The 12,319-nt window shown below is 46.7% G+C and overlaps 1 protein-coding gene across 1 annotated transcript in view; it reads left to right on the forward strand.

Annotated features, from left to right (window-relative positions):
• Positions 1–2,164: 2,164 nt before the first annotated feature.
• LOC144144394 (tubulin alpha chain-like) overlaps positions 2,165–12,319 on the forward strand; it is a 41,913-nt gene continuing 31,758 nt past the window's right edge. Inside the window, exons 1-3 of the mRNA XM_077675822.1 lie at positions 2,165–2,322; positions 3,177–3,721; positions 8,085–8,089. Of these exons, the coding sequence (XP_077531948.1) occupies positions 3,190–3,721; positions 8,085–8,089 (537 nt within the window). The 5' untranslated portion in view covers positions 2,165–2,322; positions 3,177–3,189. The remainder of the gene's footprint in view (positions 2,323–3,176; positions 3,722–8,084; positions 8,090–12,319) is intronic.

Genomic DNA, 12,319 nt, shown 5'->3' on the forward strand with positions numbered 1-12,319 from the left:
GGCTGTATTACGAACTAAGAAAACGACTGTATCGGTTTGAGTACAGTAGCTCAAGATTGAAGAACTTTTTTTCTTTTTTGAATTTTTATGTTGCTACCGGCTGCCGGCGAGGACGGCGCCGGCGCAAGATTAAAAATAGTAGTAGTAGGTGGTTCGATGGAAAAGGAAAAGAAATGGACTGGGGATATTATTGAGCCCAGCTGGGGGCTCACCGGCATACAACCCAGTCCGGGGGGTAGGGAATATAGAAGGGGATGAATAGGCATCGCCTCCTTTACTACTACGATGCCTGCGGCGTCGCGCCGGTTCCCATTGCTGCCAGATCGCCGGCCTATTTGACTTACCCACCGCGCCGTGGCGCAAGTGACCGATCCTCGGTGGCGCTTGCGGCGTCAGCTCATACCGGGTTTTCGTGCGCGATTTTGTTTTCGTCTGAAGTACATTCTAAGATAAAATTTGTTCGCCTGTGTTCTCGATGTCATTTTAGTCAACTTTGCTCGTTTCCAGAGTGCTTTATTGAGCAATCATTGAATGAATAGATTTTGTTTCGCCCGTACAGTGTACCGGCCCGCTTTAATTGTATATCGGTTTTGTCGTTATTCGGCGTATTTATGGGCTACTTCCACAACTCCTACCTGTAATCCTTTTTCCACACAGTTTGCTGCTCGTCGATGTTGTGAAAAGTTGCGTTATTCCGCGCATGAAACAGCAGCGGTGCAGTCGCATTGGGCAACGATATATGACAGACGGACAACACATACATTTATGACAAATTCAAACAAATTAAACGCCATCAGATAGCTTAAAAACAATTATAAATGAACAGAAACGAAACATGTGAAAACAAAAGGGCGACTTGTTATATTACACTGTGAGTATGCGTGTATGCACGCCTGCACATATTGCGAAAACAAAAGTTGAGTTTGTTACGTTACACTGGGAGTACATAGTAGTGGAAGGATGATTTTTAAAGCTTCAGAACTTTCCGTGAGAGGGGCTTTGTATAATATAAATCCTTCTCACTGCATTCTTGTCGGTCTTATCAAAATGCGTGGTTGGCAGCAGCGGCTTAAACTTTCTACACATGAGTTCCACCAACTCTCGCCGATGACCTAAAGCTTCGTCGGGACACACACTGCAGACTGGCATTGATGCGATGAGCTCAACGCTGTTTCAAGCATGCTTCGAGGGGCTTCGTAAGCGACCGATGGTCCGAAAGCATCGCGTCAGGAAACTTAATGGCAAGCAGCAGTCGCACTAGCTGCTGCGTTCGATATATCTCGCCGATCTTACCGGTGCGGATTCCCGCTTTCTTTCTTTTTTTTTTTAGCTGACATCGCTCCTTGCTTCTCTTTTCACTGCCGGCCTCATGTACGAAGGACAGTGCGGGAAAATACTATCTTTTCCTGCAACTCTGAAGGTCTTCCGGCCGAAAGTGCAGACTGCCGACAATCGAGTAACGTACTGGACTTTGAGTTGGGCTCCCTGTTCTTTCTAGAAATGTTCTTTACCCATTGTGCTTTCCGGGCTTTGTTCACTGAAAACTCATGGTTGGAGACATCCGGATCCTTCTTCTGCACGCTGAAGAATGGGAGGCAACAATATCGTATTCGTCGGTTTGAAATTTCACGAGCAAAACATCGTCGCTTGTTTAATGGGCAGGTATTACTTACACAAATTTAGCGGCAGGTATGCTCGCAGGTATTGTAATAAATACGTAACAGGAAGAGCCGTTCACTGCCAAGAAGCGGGAATGCTCAGTGCACGGTTTGCCCGCGGATCGTTTGCTACCATGCGACCTAGCGGGAGAGGATCGGTAGCGGGAGGATCGGTGAGTGGCGCCACCACGCGGAATTCAGACGCAGTGGGAGAGGGCAAGGCGGGCACGCTTTGGGGTGACGCCGCAGGCATTATAGTAGTAAAGGAGGCGATGGAATAGGATAGGGTAGAGAAAAAGTAGATAGGTAAAGAGAGAAAAGTTATGGCGCCGCGAGGAAAAGAAGCGAAATACAACACGGTCCTTCGGGCATGCGCAACAAAATATAGTCCGCAATAAGTTCACACTGTTTTCCCGCAGTGCATTGCCGGGTATATTCGAAATGACACTTAAAACTTTTAAACTGCAAGCTATTTAATTAAAAAACACCAGGGCAAACTAAACCATCGCCTCCTTTCAAAACAGAAAAAAATCTAAAGGGCATGCGCAGTGCGCATTGCCCCGCTGTATATAAACTGCGTCGGCGCAGTGGTCGCTGGACATTCCGGTTTGCTGGCGGCTCGTTGGTTGCGTCGGTAGACAGTTTGTTTGGCCCCCTCGTTCTCGTGAGTATCCGAATATGCTATGCGAAAAGTAGTTTGTTTGCGGTGTAGGTAGCGCAAACGTTAAGTGCCCTTAAACAGCATTTGTAGCCCTTTTCTTACAACGAGCTTTTGTCTTGACGCGAAGAAGCGTTTTATACCGCTCCTAGGCCTGAAGCCGGCGTGGCAACGCGTTTGTGTTCTTGTATTCCCATCTATTCATTACTTCTTTTATTTGAATGTGCTGGTTTTATTTCCAGATGTAATGGCGATACTGTATTTCGTGGTTTGCACCAACATATCTCGTTGAAAGTATTCGTCGTGTGTCTGTTAGGCCTAGCGCTGTTAAATTTGGCATGGCCTCGCCTTAACCTTTTCAAGCTATGTGGCAGCCGATCCGTGACCGAGCCGGCTGTGCCTGTGCCGATCATTACTTTTCTCTTAAAGCGTTGCTCGTGTTTAACCGGGAGCTCAGTTCGCAGCAGATATTGTAGCAGGCATATGCGGCCGTGCCCATGCCGATCGACACGCGAGCGCGGTCGAGGGGAGCCGCTGCTTTTAGTGGCGCTCTCTTCCCGCGCTCAGGCGTGGCCTCTGGAGCTGCTCTGTGGCAGCCGTACCACAGCCGCGGTGTCGAATACAAACCACCGCCCCCTGGCCTTGTTGCTGGGTGAGGGTGGTGTCCCCGCATATTCCATATCTTCGTGCGGTCCTCTGGACAATGGCACAGGGGAAAAGCCATGCGGGGAACAGTTTTTTTTTTTTTTCATTTATAAAATGGCACGTTTCGTAATATTTTGGATGTTGTGCGCGCTATGCGCATCGCGGCAGGATGCACGAGTTTAACCTTAATTTTGTTCCCGTTCTCCCCATCGTAGCTTACCTGCCACGATGCGCGAGTGCATTTCAGTCCACGTCGGCCAGGCTGGTGTCCAGATCGGCAATGCCTGCTGGGAGCTGTACTGTTTGGAGCATGGCATCCAGCCGGACGGCCAGATGCCCAGCGACAAGACCATTGGGGGCGGGGACGACTCGTTCAACACGTTCTTCAGCGAGACTGGTGCGGGCAAGCACGTTCCGCGCGCAGTCTACGTGGACCTTGAGCCCACGGTGGTGGACGAGGTGCGCACGGGCACGTACCGGCAGCTGTTCCACCCCGAGCAGCTGATCACGGGCAAGGAGGACGCGGCCAACAACTACGCCCGGGGCCACTACACGATCGGCAAGGAGATTGTGGATCTGGTGCTGGACCGGATCAGGAAGCTGGCAGACCAGTGCACGGGCCTGCAGGGTTTCCTCATCTTCCACAGCTTCGGCGGGGGCACCGGCTCGGGCTTCACCTCGCTCCTCATGGAGCGCCTCTCGGTGGACTACGGCAAGAAGTCCAAGCTCGAGTTCGCCATCTACCCAGCTCCACAGGCGAGTCTCCGTTCTTTTCCCCCTCTCTTCGTGGGTGAAAGACGCAAGGCAGGTGTCGGCGGCCCGGCTTCTGGCTCGGCTGCTGGCTAATCCTGGTGGCCCAGGGGCTGCCTGCGCAGTTTTCCATGCCACAGTGTCTGAAAGCAGCCTTGTCCCCGGCACTCGCCGGTGTGGGCTAGGCCCCTGCATATTCCATATTCTTCGTGTAGTCCTTTGGACAAGGACACTGGGGACAAACCATGCAGGGGACATCCTTGAATTCGCAAATGCTTGTTGTATGAGCTCATTTGTCGGTTACCTGTCAACCATTTTTTGTTTTGCCACAATCTCGCTGCTATGCCGTGCTGTGCAGGTCTCCACAGCAGTCGTTGAGCCCTACAACTCCATCCTGACCACGCACACCACCCTGGAGCACTCGGATTGCGCATTCATGGTGGACAACGAGGCCATCTATGACATCTGCCGCCGCAACCTGGACATTGAGCGGCCCACGTACACCAACCTGAACCGGCTGATCGGCCAGATTGTCTCCTCCATCACGGCCTCCCTGCGCTTCGATGGCGCCCTCAACGTGGACCTGACCGAGTTTCAGACCAACCTGGTGCCCTACCCACGCATCCACTTCCCCCTGGTGACGTACGCCCCAGTCATCTCTGCCGAGAAAGCCTACCACGAGCAGCTGACGGTCTCGGAGATCACAAATGCCTGCTTCGAGCCGGCCAACCAGATGGTCAAGTGTGACCCTCGGCACGGAAAGTACATGGCTTGCTGCCTGCTCTACCGGGGTGACGTGGTGCCCAAGGACGTCAACGCTGCCATTGCGGCCATCAAGACCAAACGTAGCATTCAGTTTGTCGACTGGTGTCCCACTGGCTTCAAGGTACGAAGTATTCGCTTTCCGCAGGTTCAATCTGGATTGTTAGTACCCGGTAACTTCCTTTCTTTCGTGTTGCAACATTTAGTTGTGCTAAATTACTCTCCCCCCTCCCCACCAGGTGGGCATCAACTACCAGCCGCCAACAGTGGTCCCCGGAGGAGACCTGGCCAAGGTCCAGCGAGCTGTGTGCATGTTGTCAAACACAACTGCCATTGCTGAGGCCTGGGCCCGGCTGGACCACAAGTTTGACCTCATGTACGCCAAGCGGGCCTTCGTCCACTGGTACGTTGGCGAGGGCATGGAGGAGGGAGAGTTCTCCGAGGCCAGGGAGGACTTGGCCGCCCTAGAGAAGGACTACGAGGAGGTGGGCATCGACTCTGCCGAGGGCGCAGAGGACGATGGAGGAGAGGAGTTCTGAGGAGCCAGACCACCTGTTTTGTGCAGTCGTTTTTCTTGCCTGCTCCCTCAGGGCTTGGAATAAACTGAGGCACAAAGAACTCACTTGCGTGTTTCTTTCTGCTGGGTATGCATAAGCACGCTGCACTGAGCTTCAATCTGCAGTATTGCCGTTACCATCTGGGCATTTGAACACAAGCAAGGGTCCTGTGGGGACAGGGAAAATATTTTCTGTTCTAGGCTATGGTGTGTTCATGGTAAATGCTAATATCTTCTGAACTTGCACCAGGGGATATTAGCTTGTTCTAGTTGCAGTAGTACAGACAAGCGGTATCTACCTCTCCCACAGAGTGGGACCTTGGAGTATGTTTTACCTGGGGCTAAAGTGATCTAAATATTGTTTGACTCGTTACTTGAAAGCACACGAAAATGAACACATCCAGCTTTGAAATGAGGCTAAAGTAATCCAAATGTTAGACAGGGTACTGTCAAGCACATGAAACTAAACAGCAGGCAAAACTAAAATTGACACCAATTCAAGATGTCGCAGATACCGATGTTCTTGCCATTTCATGCACTGCGTAATGACAGACTGAGGATGGAGTGTTTCCTTGCAGATTAAAAAAAAATGCTGCGGTAAGAATTATTTCCCAAGACGGGATGTGTGCAAATTATTTATGGGCAATAACTTGTTACTTATAGCCATCCTTTATACACCCCCAGGAACTTCAGTTGATTTTTTTCGAGGAACTGGGTGACTTTGTTAACAATAACGAGAAGCAGAGCAATTGCAGGCAATTTTAATTCGCTGTAGTAAGGATTTCGTTTGATAATAGTTTCCCGACAAATGCAAAGTTTCTCCCGACTACTACTACATTCTCCTGGCTCCCCTGTCCGTGTACCCATCCCACGTGGCTGTTGCAACTGACTCTTCGCTAAGAGATAAGAAGGTTGGGGTGGGTATTTTCCCTCCAGCATTGAATTTGTCTTTTTTCATTGCGATTACCAGATTTCATCCCCATTTTTTATGCAGAATTTCTAGCCTTTTTTCTTGCAATCCTGAAACCTGATTCGGCGCATTCTTCCGTGATGTTACTTACCGACTCCCTGTCCATGTGCATGGCTCTCAACTCAAACTGTAAATCCTATTCTTAGAACCTTTTGTTCCTGCGTCCCCATTCACGTGCAGGAGATTCGGCTCGTTTGGCTGCCGGGAACTGTGGGTTAGCCCTGCATGAACCACTGATATGTTAGCTAAAACAGCTTTGTTAGCTGAAACAGCTAAATGTTAGCTAAAACAGAGGTGCTTCCTCCATTAGCTTGTGTGTTGCTGGTAAGTATCGCCGATACCTGTTGACGCAAGATGCCTCTGATCACCTCGGGTTCCACTGGAAAAGAAGTCCCTGCCAAACTCGCTTGTGCGAAGTATCGCTGACGACGTTTCACTGTGGTGTGCCTCGACTTAATCGGTACCTATATCGGGCAGATTTGACAACCTCCCCCTTGTGCCACTTTCGCCACGAAATTGAATCTGAAGAACATGCGTTCCTTTTTTGCTGCCGATTTTGTAACCATTGGTGAAGGCTGCTGAGACCCCTGCGACGTCTTTGGCTGTCATGACTGTTCCTGTACTTTTGTCGTATGGGGCCCTAAGCTGTTGTTGTTGTTGTTGGTCCAAAAAAAAATGGCTCGTACCCACTCAGGGGGATTGGCCAGGAAATGGGCGCTAACTGAGAGAAGAGAAAAAACTAATTTGGATTAAAAGAAGAAAAGTGAATAATTACAGAAAAAGGTGAGTATGAGCGGGAGTAAAAAGATAATAAGTAAACTGCCAGAAAATAAGGTGCGGTAGCAGATAGAGCTCACCAACTACAAAATCAGCACAAATGAATAAGGAAAGGATTGGCCGAAGGACATTCGTGGAAATTGTGTAAGAAAATTAAAGAAAGAAGATTCGGCAACGAAGGGGAGGCAGAGAGCGGGAAGGCAAAGGATACAGGCGCAGACATGTTTTTAAGAGCAGCCCGCCATCTTCAATTAGCTGCTAGCACGGCAGACGGCGTGATTCAAAGATGAATGAGTGTACAGCGCGGCAAAGATCCCCGCGGCAAAAACCCAGTACTGTCGCCCCGAATGATAATATTAGGGGAAGAGTGAGTGGGTGGGCCAATTGATTAAAAGGGTTTTCCAAATATCTTTTTCGTAGGGAGGCAAACCGTCGGCAGTGGAGGAGAAAATGTTCTATAGTCTCTAATTCATTGCAAAATACACAAAGGGGTGAAGGGGCCAGATCACAGCGGTACAAATAATAATTTAAATTTGGTACGCCACAGCGAAAGTTAGTTAGGCTAACTTCGCATTCGCGTGATTGGCTAATCCGGCACTTCCAGGAGAACCGGAGGTGCTCGAGCTCAGAACCTACGCACGCAGTTTCAGCCATGCTTTTTAGGAGGCCTAATCTGCGAAAACGTGCCGAGGTGAGGAACTGTATGTGCGGCATGATTTCCACCACTGGGCCGTCCAGTGCAAGTCCCGCCAACGTATCTGCCGATTCGTTAATCCGGGCCGATGCCATAGAGACGTGCAACGCCATCCACTTCATTTCGGAGACGGCTTGTCTGCCCTGCTCCGATTAGGCCGACTTTTACCTAAGTTTTCCTACTCTGCTCTCTTGTTTTTTCTTGCTTTCTTTTTCTCTCTCTCGAACTTTTAGACTGAATTCTTTATTCTGTTGCACTATTTGGCTTTGTGTGATTGATTACAATGAAAAAAGAACTCTTCTTGGCCAATCCCCCGTAAGTGGGTGTTGTCCATTTTTGGGCCACCACCACCTACCAGGTGTTGACAAAAGCATGAGTTGTGGGGCTGCCAAGCAGGCCCCTTGCATATACAGTAAAACTTCGTTTCATGAGACACTCGAGGGAACCAAAAAACGTCTCTTGTAACCAAGGTCTCTTGTATGCAATGTTGCTAACATGGCGAACATAGGGGAACCAACCAAACTGCCTCCATTCAAATGTCTCTTATAACCAAGTGTCTCTTGTAATGAGGTTTTGCTGTAATATGCTTGACTTAATGATCAAGTACGACCTAGTAGAGGTACTTGACCAGCCCACTCGAGTTCAAGGATGAACCGAGGCATTGTTGGACTTATTATTTTTATCACAGGAGTCTGTTGATTATGAGATACACATAAAGGTGTTAATCTCTGATCATAAGATGATTGCAGAAGCTCTTAAACCAAATAATAAATGTAAATGTGTACAATTTTCAGGCAGCAGTTGATACTTCCATTCCTGACTACTTTGAAATGGCTTTTGACGCTATCCCGTCTACATGACATAAATATGCTCTCGGAATACTTCAAGAGGGTAGCAAACGAGTGTGTGTCATGTTTTGTTCGACAAAGAGTAAAGTGAATGGCTAAAGCCAACTCGTGGATTACCCTAAGAATCATTCACCTGAAAATATAAAAAATGTCTGTTATTGCTGACATTAGTGCTCAGGTACGAAGGGAAGTAAAGCAAGCTAAAAGTAATTTTCTAATCAATGTATTGTCGGAATACATAACCAGCTCCCCCCAAAAATTTTGGTGGTACCTGTCTAGTTCTCAGTCTGGAATACGTAACTGGACTCTCTGTAAATAAGACCTCTTTTAGCAAACCGATTCAGATTGCTGAAGCGCTCAATGACTACTTTAGTAGTCTTTTCCAGGGCCGTAGCCAGAGGGGGGGTTTGGGGGTTCGAACCCCTCCTGAAATCTTTTCCAGGCAGCCCGTTAGCAATACTTACTGTTGCTTTTGGCAAGACTACCCCCTTCCCCCCTCCGAAAAAAATTTCTGGCTACGGCCCTGGTCTTTTCCCAAACTATGGATGATTTGAAAAAAGTCCGCTGGCTCGATGATGCCTGTGCCAATCTTACCATATCTAAAGAGGGTGTAAAAGCATTACTGCTTGAATGTGATCATAAAAAACCACTTGGTTTTGATGTGCTCCCCAACAAATTTGTAAGGTGCTACTGTGATTGGGCTTCTTGTTTCTTAGCTAAAATTTTTAATTTATCTTTGTGTACTGCCATTGTCCCGAATAATTGGTTATTGGCAAGAGTTGCGCCCATGTTCAAATTATCGACCAATTTCTATCACATGTAAAGCTTGCAAAGTTGTAGAAAATATCATTTCAAGAAAACAATCATCTGTTTTACCATAAACAACATGGATTTAGAAAAGGCCTTTCAACTGTAACAACTCTTTGAAACCATTCATGCTTTTGCTACAGCGATAAACTCAAAAGAACAATTCAATGTGACAGCAGTTGATTTCTCTAAGGCCTTTGACAGAGTATGTCACCATGAACTTATTCAAAAAATGTTGAAACTTTGTATTGATTCCGAAATTGTAAGATCGGTTGAAGATTACTTGCGCAATAGGTTGCAGTTTGTTGGAATAAACGGTGCACATTCATCTCTTTTAAATCAGGTGTGCCGCAGGGCTCTATATTAGTACCTATACTCTTTTTAATTTATATGAATGATATTGCATTGGTTGTTTCTCCTCTTGTATACAGTTATATGCAGATGGCTGTCTCTTGTTTTGTCATGTGAAAAGTGTTTCCGATCACATTCTCTTCAATAATGCTCTCCGATGTATTGATAACTTGTGTAAAAAATGGGACATGAAAATTAATTTTGACAAAACTGTTTGCATGACAGTTTCAAATAAAAAGATCCCCGTTCCACTATAAATCCACGATAAGCAATAGAGAAATTAAGAATTCTACTGAGTTTAAATATTTAGGCATGACTCTATCCAACAATTTAAAGTGGGACAAGCATATTGACAATGTTACAGGACTGGCGAAGTGAAAGCTGGGTTTTTTTGGGACGGAAACTGGGGAATGCCGCACTGTAAAAAATTGTTAGACCAATGCTGGGGTACACAGCTATCTGGGACCCACATGCTACAACTGTAATTAACAAACTTGAACGAGAGATTGGCAGTGAGGTTTATTTATTCAAATCGCAAGAGAACACAGTCTGTATCACTTTTGCTTGCTAGGGCACTTCAACCATTGGCTACATGTAGAAAAATAGCTCATTTGAAATTCCTTCACAACCTTCATCATAAAAACTACAAACTGGATCCTGGCATATCACCCCAGGACGAGTGTCAGCTCGTACCAATCACTCATTTGTTGTTCAGGCGTATATATCACGGGTGGATGTATGTAAGTTTTTGTTTCTTGTGCAATCTATTGTTGATTGGAATGCGCTTCCTCTACAGGTGTTTACAGGATGCAGATCCTCACAGGACTTTCAACGACGGCTGGGCTTGTTATTTGCATGAAAATTTTGTAATGTTCACCTGTTCACCTCCCACCCCTGCTACAGCCCGCAAGGGCTAGCAATATTGTAAATAAAAATAAAAAAAGAAGTTGCTAAAGTGAGTGCAGGTAATGTCTACGGCAGGGCTGGGTGATAGTGCAATAGTATCTTGGAGGTGCTTTTGAGTATCTGCAGCAAGGTGCATTCAAGAAGTGTGTTTGCATCTGTAGTGAGATGTATGATCTCACTGTAAAATGGGACTGTCCAATCCAAGGGGAAGAGCTAACCATTCCAAAGAACATTAAAAATAACTACTTCATCCATCTTGCCACTAAGTTGGCAAATATGCAAGGTTCTTCTTGTACTTGGAGAGAGTGAGTGAATAGACTTTATATGCCCAATTGTATGGCCTTTTTGAGGGTCTCCATCACTACTTCCGGGTACCCATAATGTCACGTCGGCGTACCAGCTGTACCTCAGTCTCAGTATTTCGTTCAGTTGGCAAGTCTGAGGGCCACGTTGAACAAAGTGGGAGATAAAATGAGCCTTGAGGCTAGCCCCGTCCTCTGAGTTGCATGGGGGTTGGACTTGAGGTCAGCGATTAATGAGGCTGGCTGTTTTCTCCGTGAGGAAATCCCTAATGTTGTTGTAGGTATTTTCGGCCACATCCAGTTGCGCATATAGCTTTCAAGTATGGCCGAGTGTGTTGCAATATTGAAGGCTTTACTTAGATCCAGGCCAAGCACGGCACTGGTATCTCGGGGTGAGCAGCCTCTGCCTTCTATGATTTCATGCTGTAGTTGGAGTAGTAACTCTTGCGTGGCGAGTCCTTGCCTAAAACCAAACATCCGGAAGTAGGTGGTGTTCGCTCACGTATTGGTCGAGTGTGTTGAGCACCATAAGTTCCAGGAGCTTGCCCAAGCAGGATGTAAGTGAGATAGATCTAAGGTTCTCAATGTTTTGCCTGACCTGGGAATGAAGACAGTCTTTGCCATTTTCCATTGCTTTGGAATTGCGCCTGTTTCCCACCATTTGTACTAGGAAAAGTTTATTGGAGTGAACTTGCACTCTGAAAGAAACGGCCGAAAAATCAAACATTGACAAAGCAGTCGAGCAGAATGATGTACATAGTCTGCAAAGCTGTTTGAGAAGCTGCTTTTACTTGGGTGCAATCAATGCTGCTTCCTTGCGTTTATTTCTCTTGACGATTCACTTGTATCAGTGATTCAATTTTGTCGTGCATTCGGTTTCAATTATGTAACACCGCCACAAATGTTCTTTCAGAAGACAAGGCTGCTGAAATTTAAGGAAAAAAATGTGGCATTATCTTTATCTCTAGTCTGTATACTGGATTACTCTTTCTAGTATCTGCTAAAGCATGTGTGAAAAATCCCGATACGTCAAAATTAAATGTATCTTAGTATTTGTATTTTACGTGACCTACACTTGTGATACTTGTATTCTGAGTAGTTTTTGAAGTGTTCTGCCCAGCCCTGGTCCACAGTAACTAGTGGTGTTCGCACTGTGGCATTGCTTTCAGTTTCAAGTTCAGATTCTGAAGTTCTACACATGCCGAAGTTACTTCTGGGCCGTGACACGAGTCGTAGTAAGGGGCTGCAGATTAATTTCGACCATCTGAAGTACTTAGCTTCACACACGGTAGTTGTCATTATTCACCGCCAGCCTTTCACTTGAAAGTTTGGCAGCAGAAGAGTGATATATTCTGCATCCAGAACTCAAAATGCTTAGGTTCCCTTGTACCACCACATATGTGGTGGTACAAGGGAACCTAAGCATTTTGAGTTCATGATGCTGAAACAGTAACGTCCATTTGAACAGCCTAGATTGCTCTTTTTGGTGGGTATATTGGCGTCAAAGCCATTGGAATTCGGGAATTGGCTGTGAGCCTCTGGTGACAGCTGTCATCATGCCTGGCCAGTTGGGTGGTACATAGGACAAAGTCGCAAATGGGAATTGGTGAAATGGTCATGAGCTTCTGATGCAGC

The sequence above is a fragment of the Haemaphysalis longicornis genome, unplaced genomic scaffold (genome assembly GCF_048455015.1).
Source record: "Haemaphysalis longicornis isolate Haplotype H1 unplaced genomic scaffold, Haemaphysalis longicornis Haplotype H1 scaffold_7, whole genome shotgun sequence".
NCBI classification, from domain to species: domain Eukaryota; kingdom Metazoa; phylum Arthropoda; class Arachnida; order Ixodida; family Ixodidae; genus Haemaphysalis; species Haemaphysalis longicornis.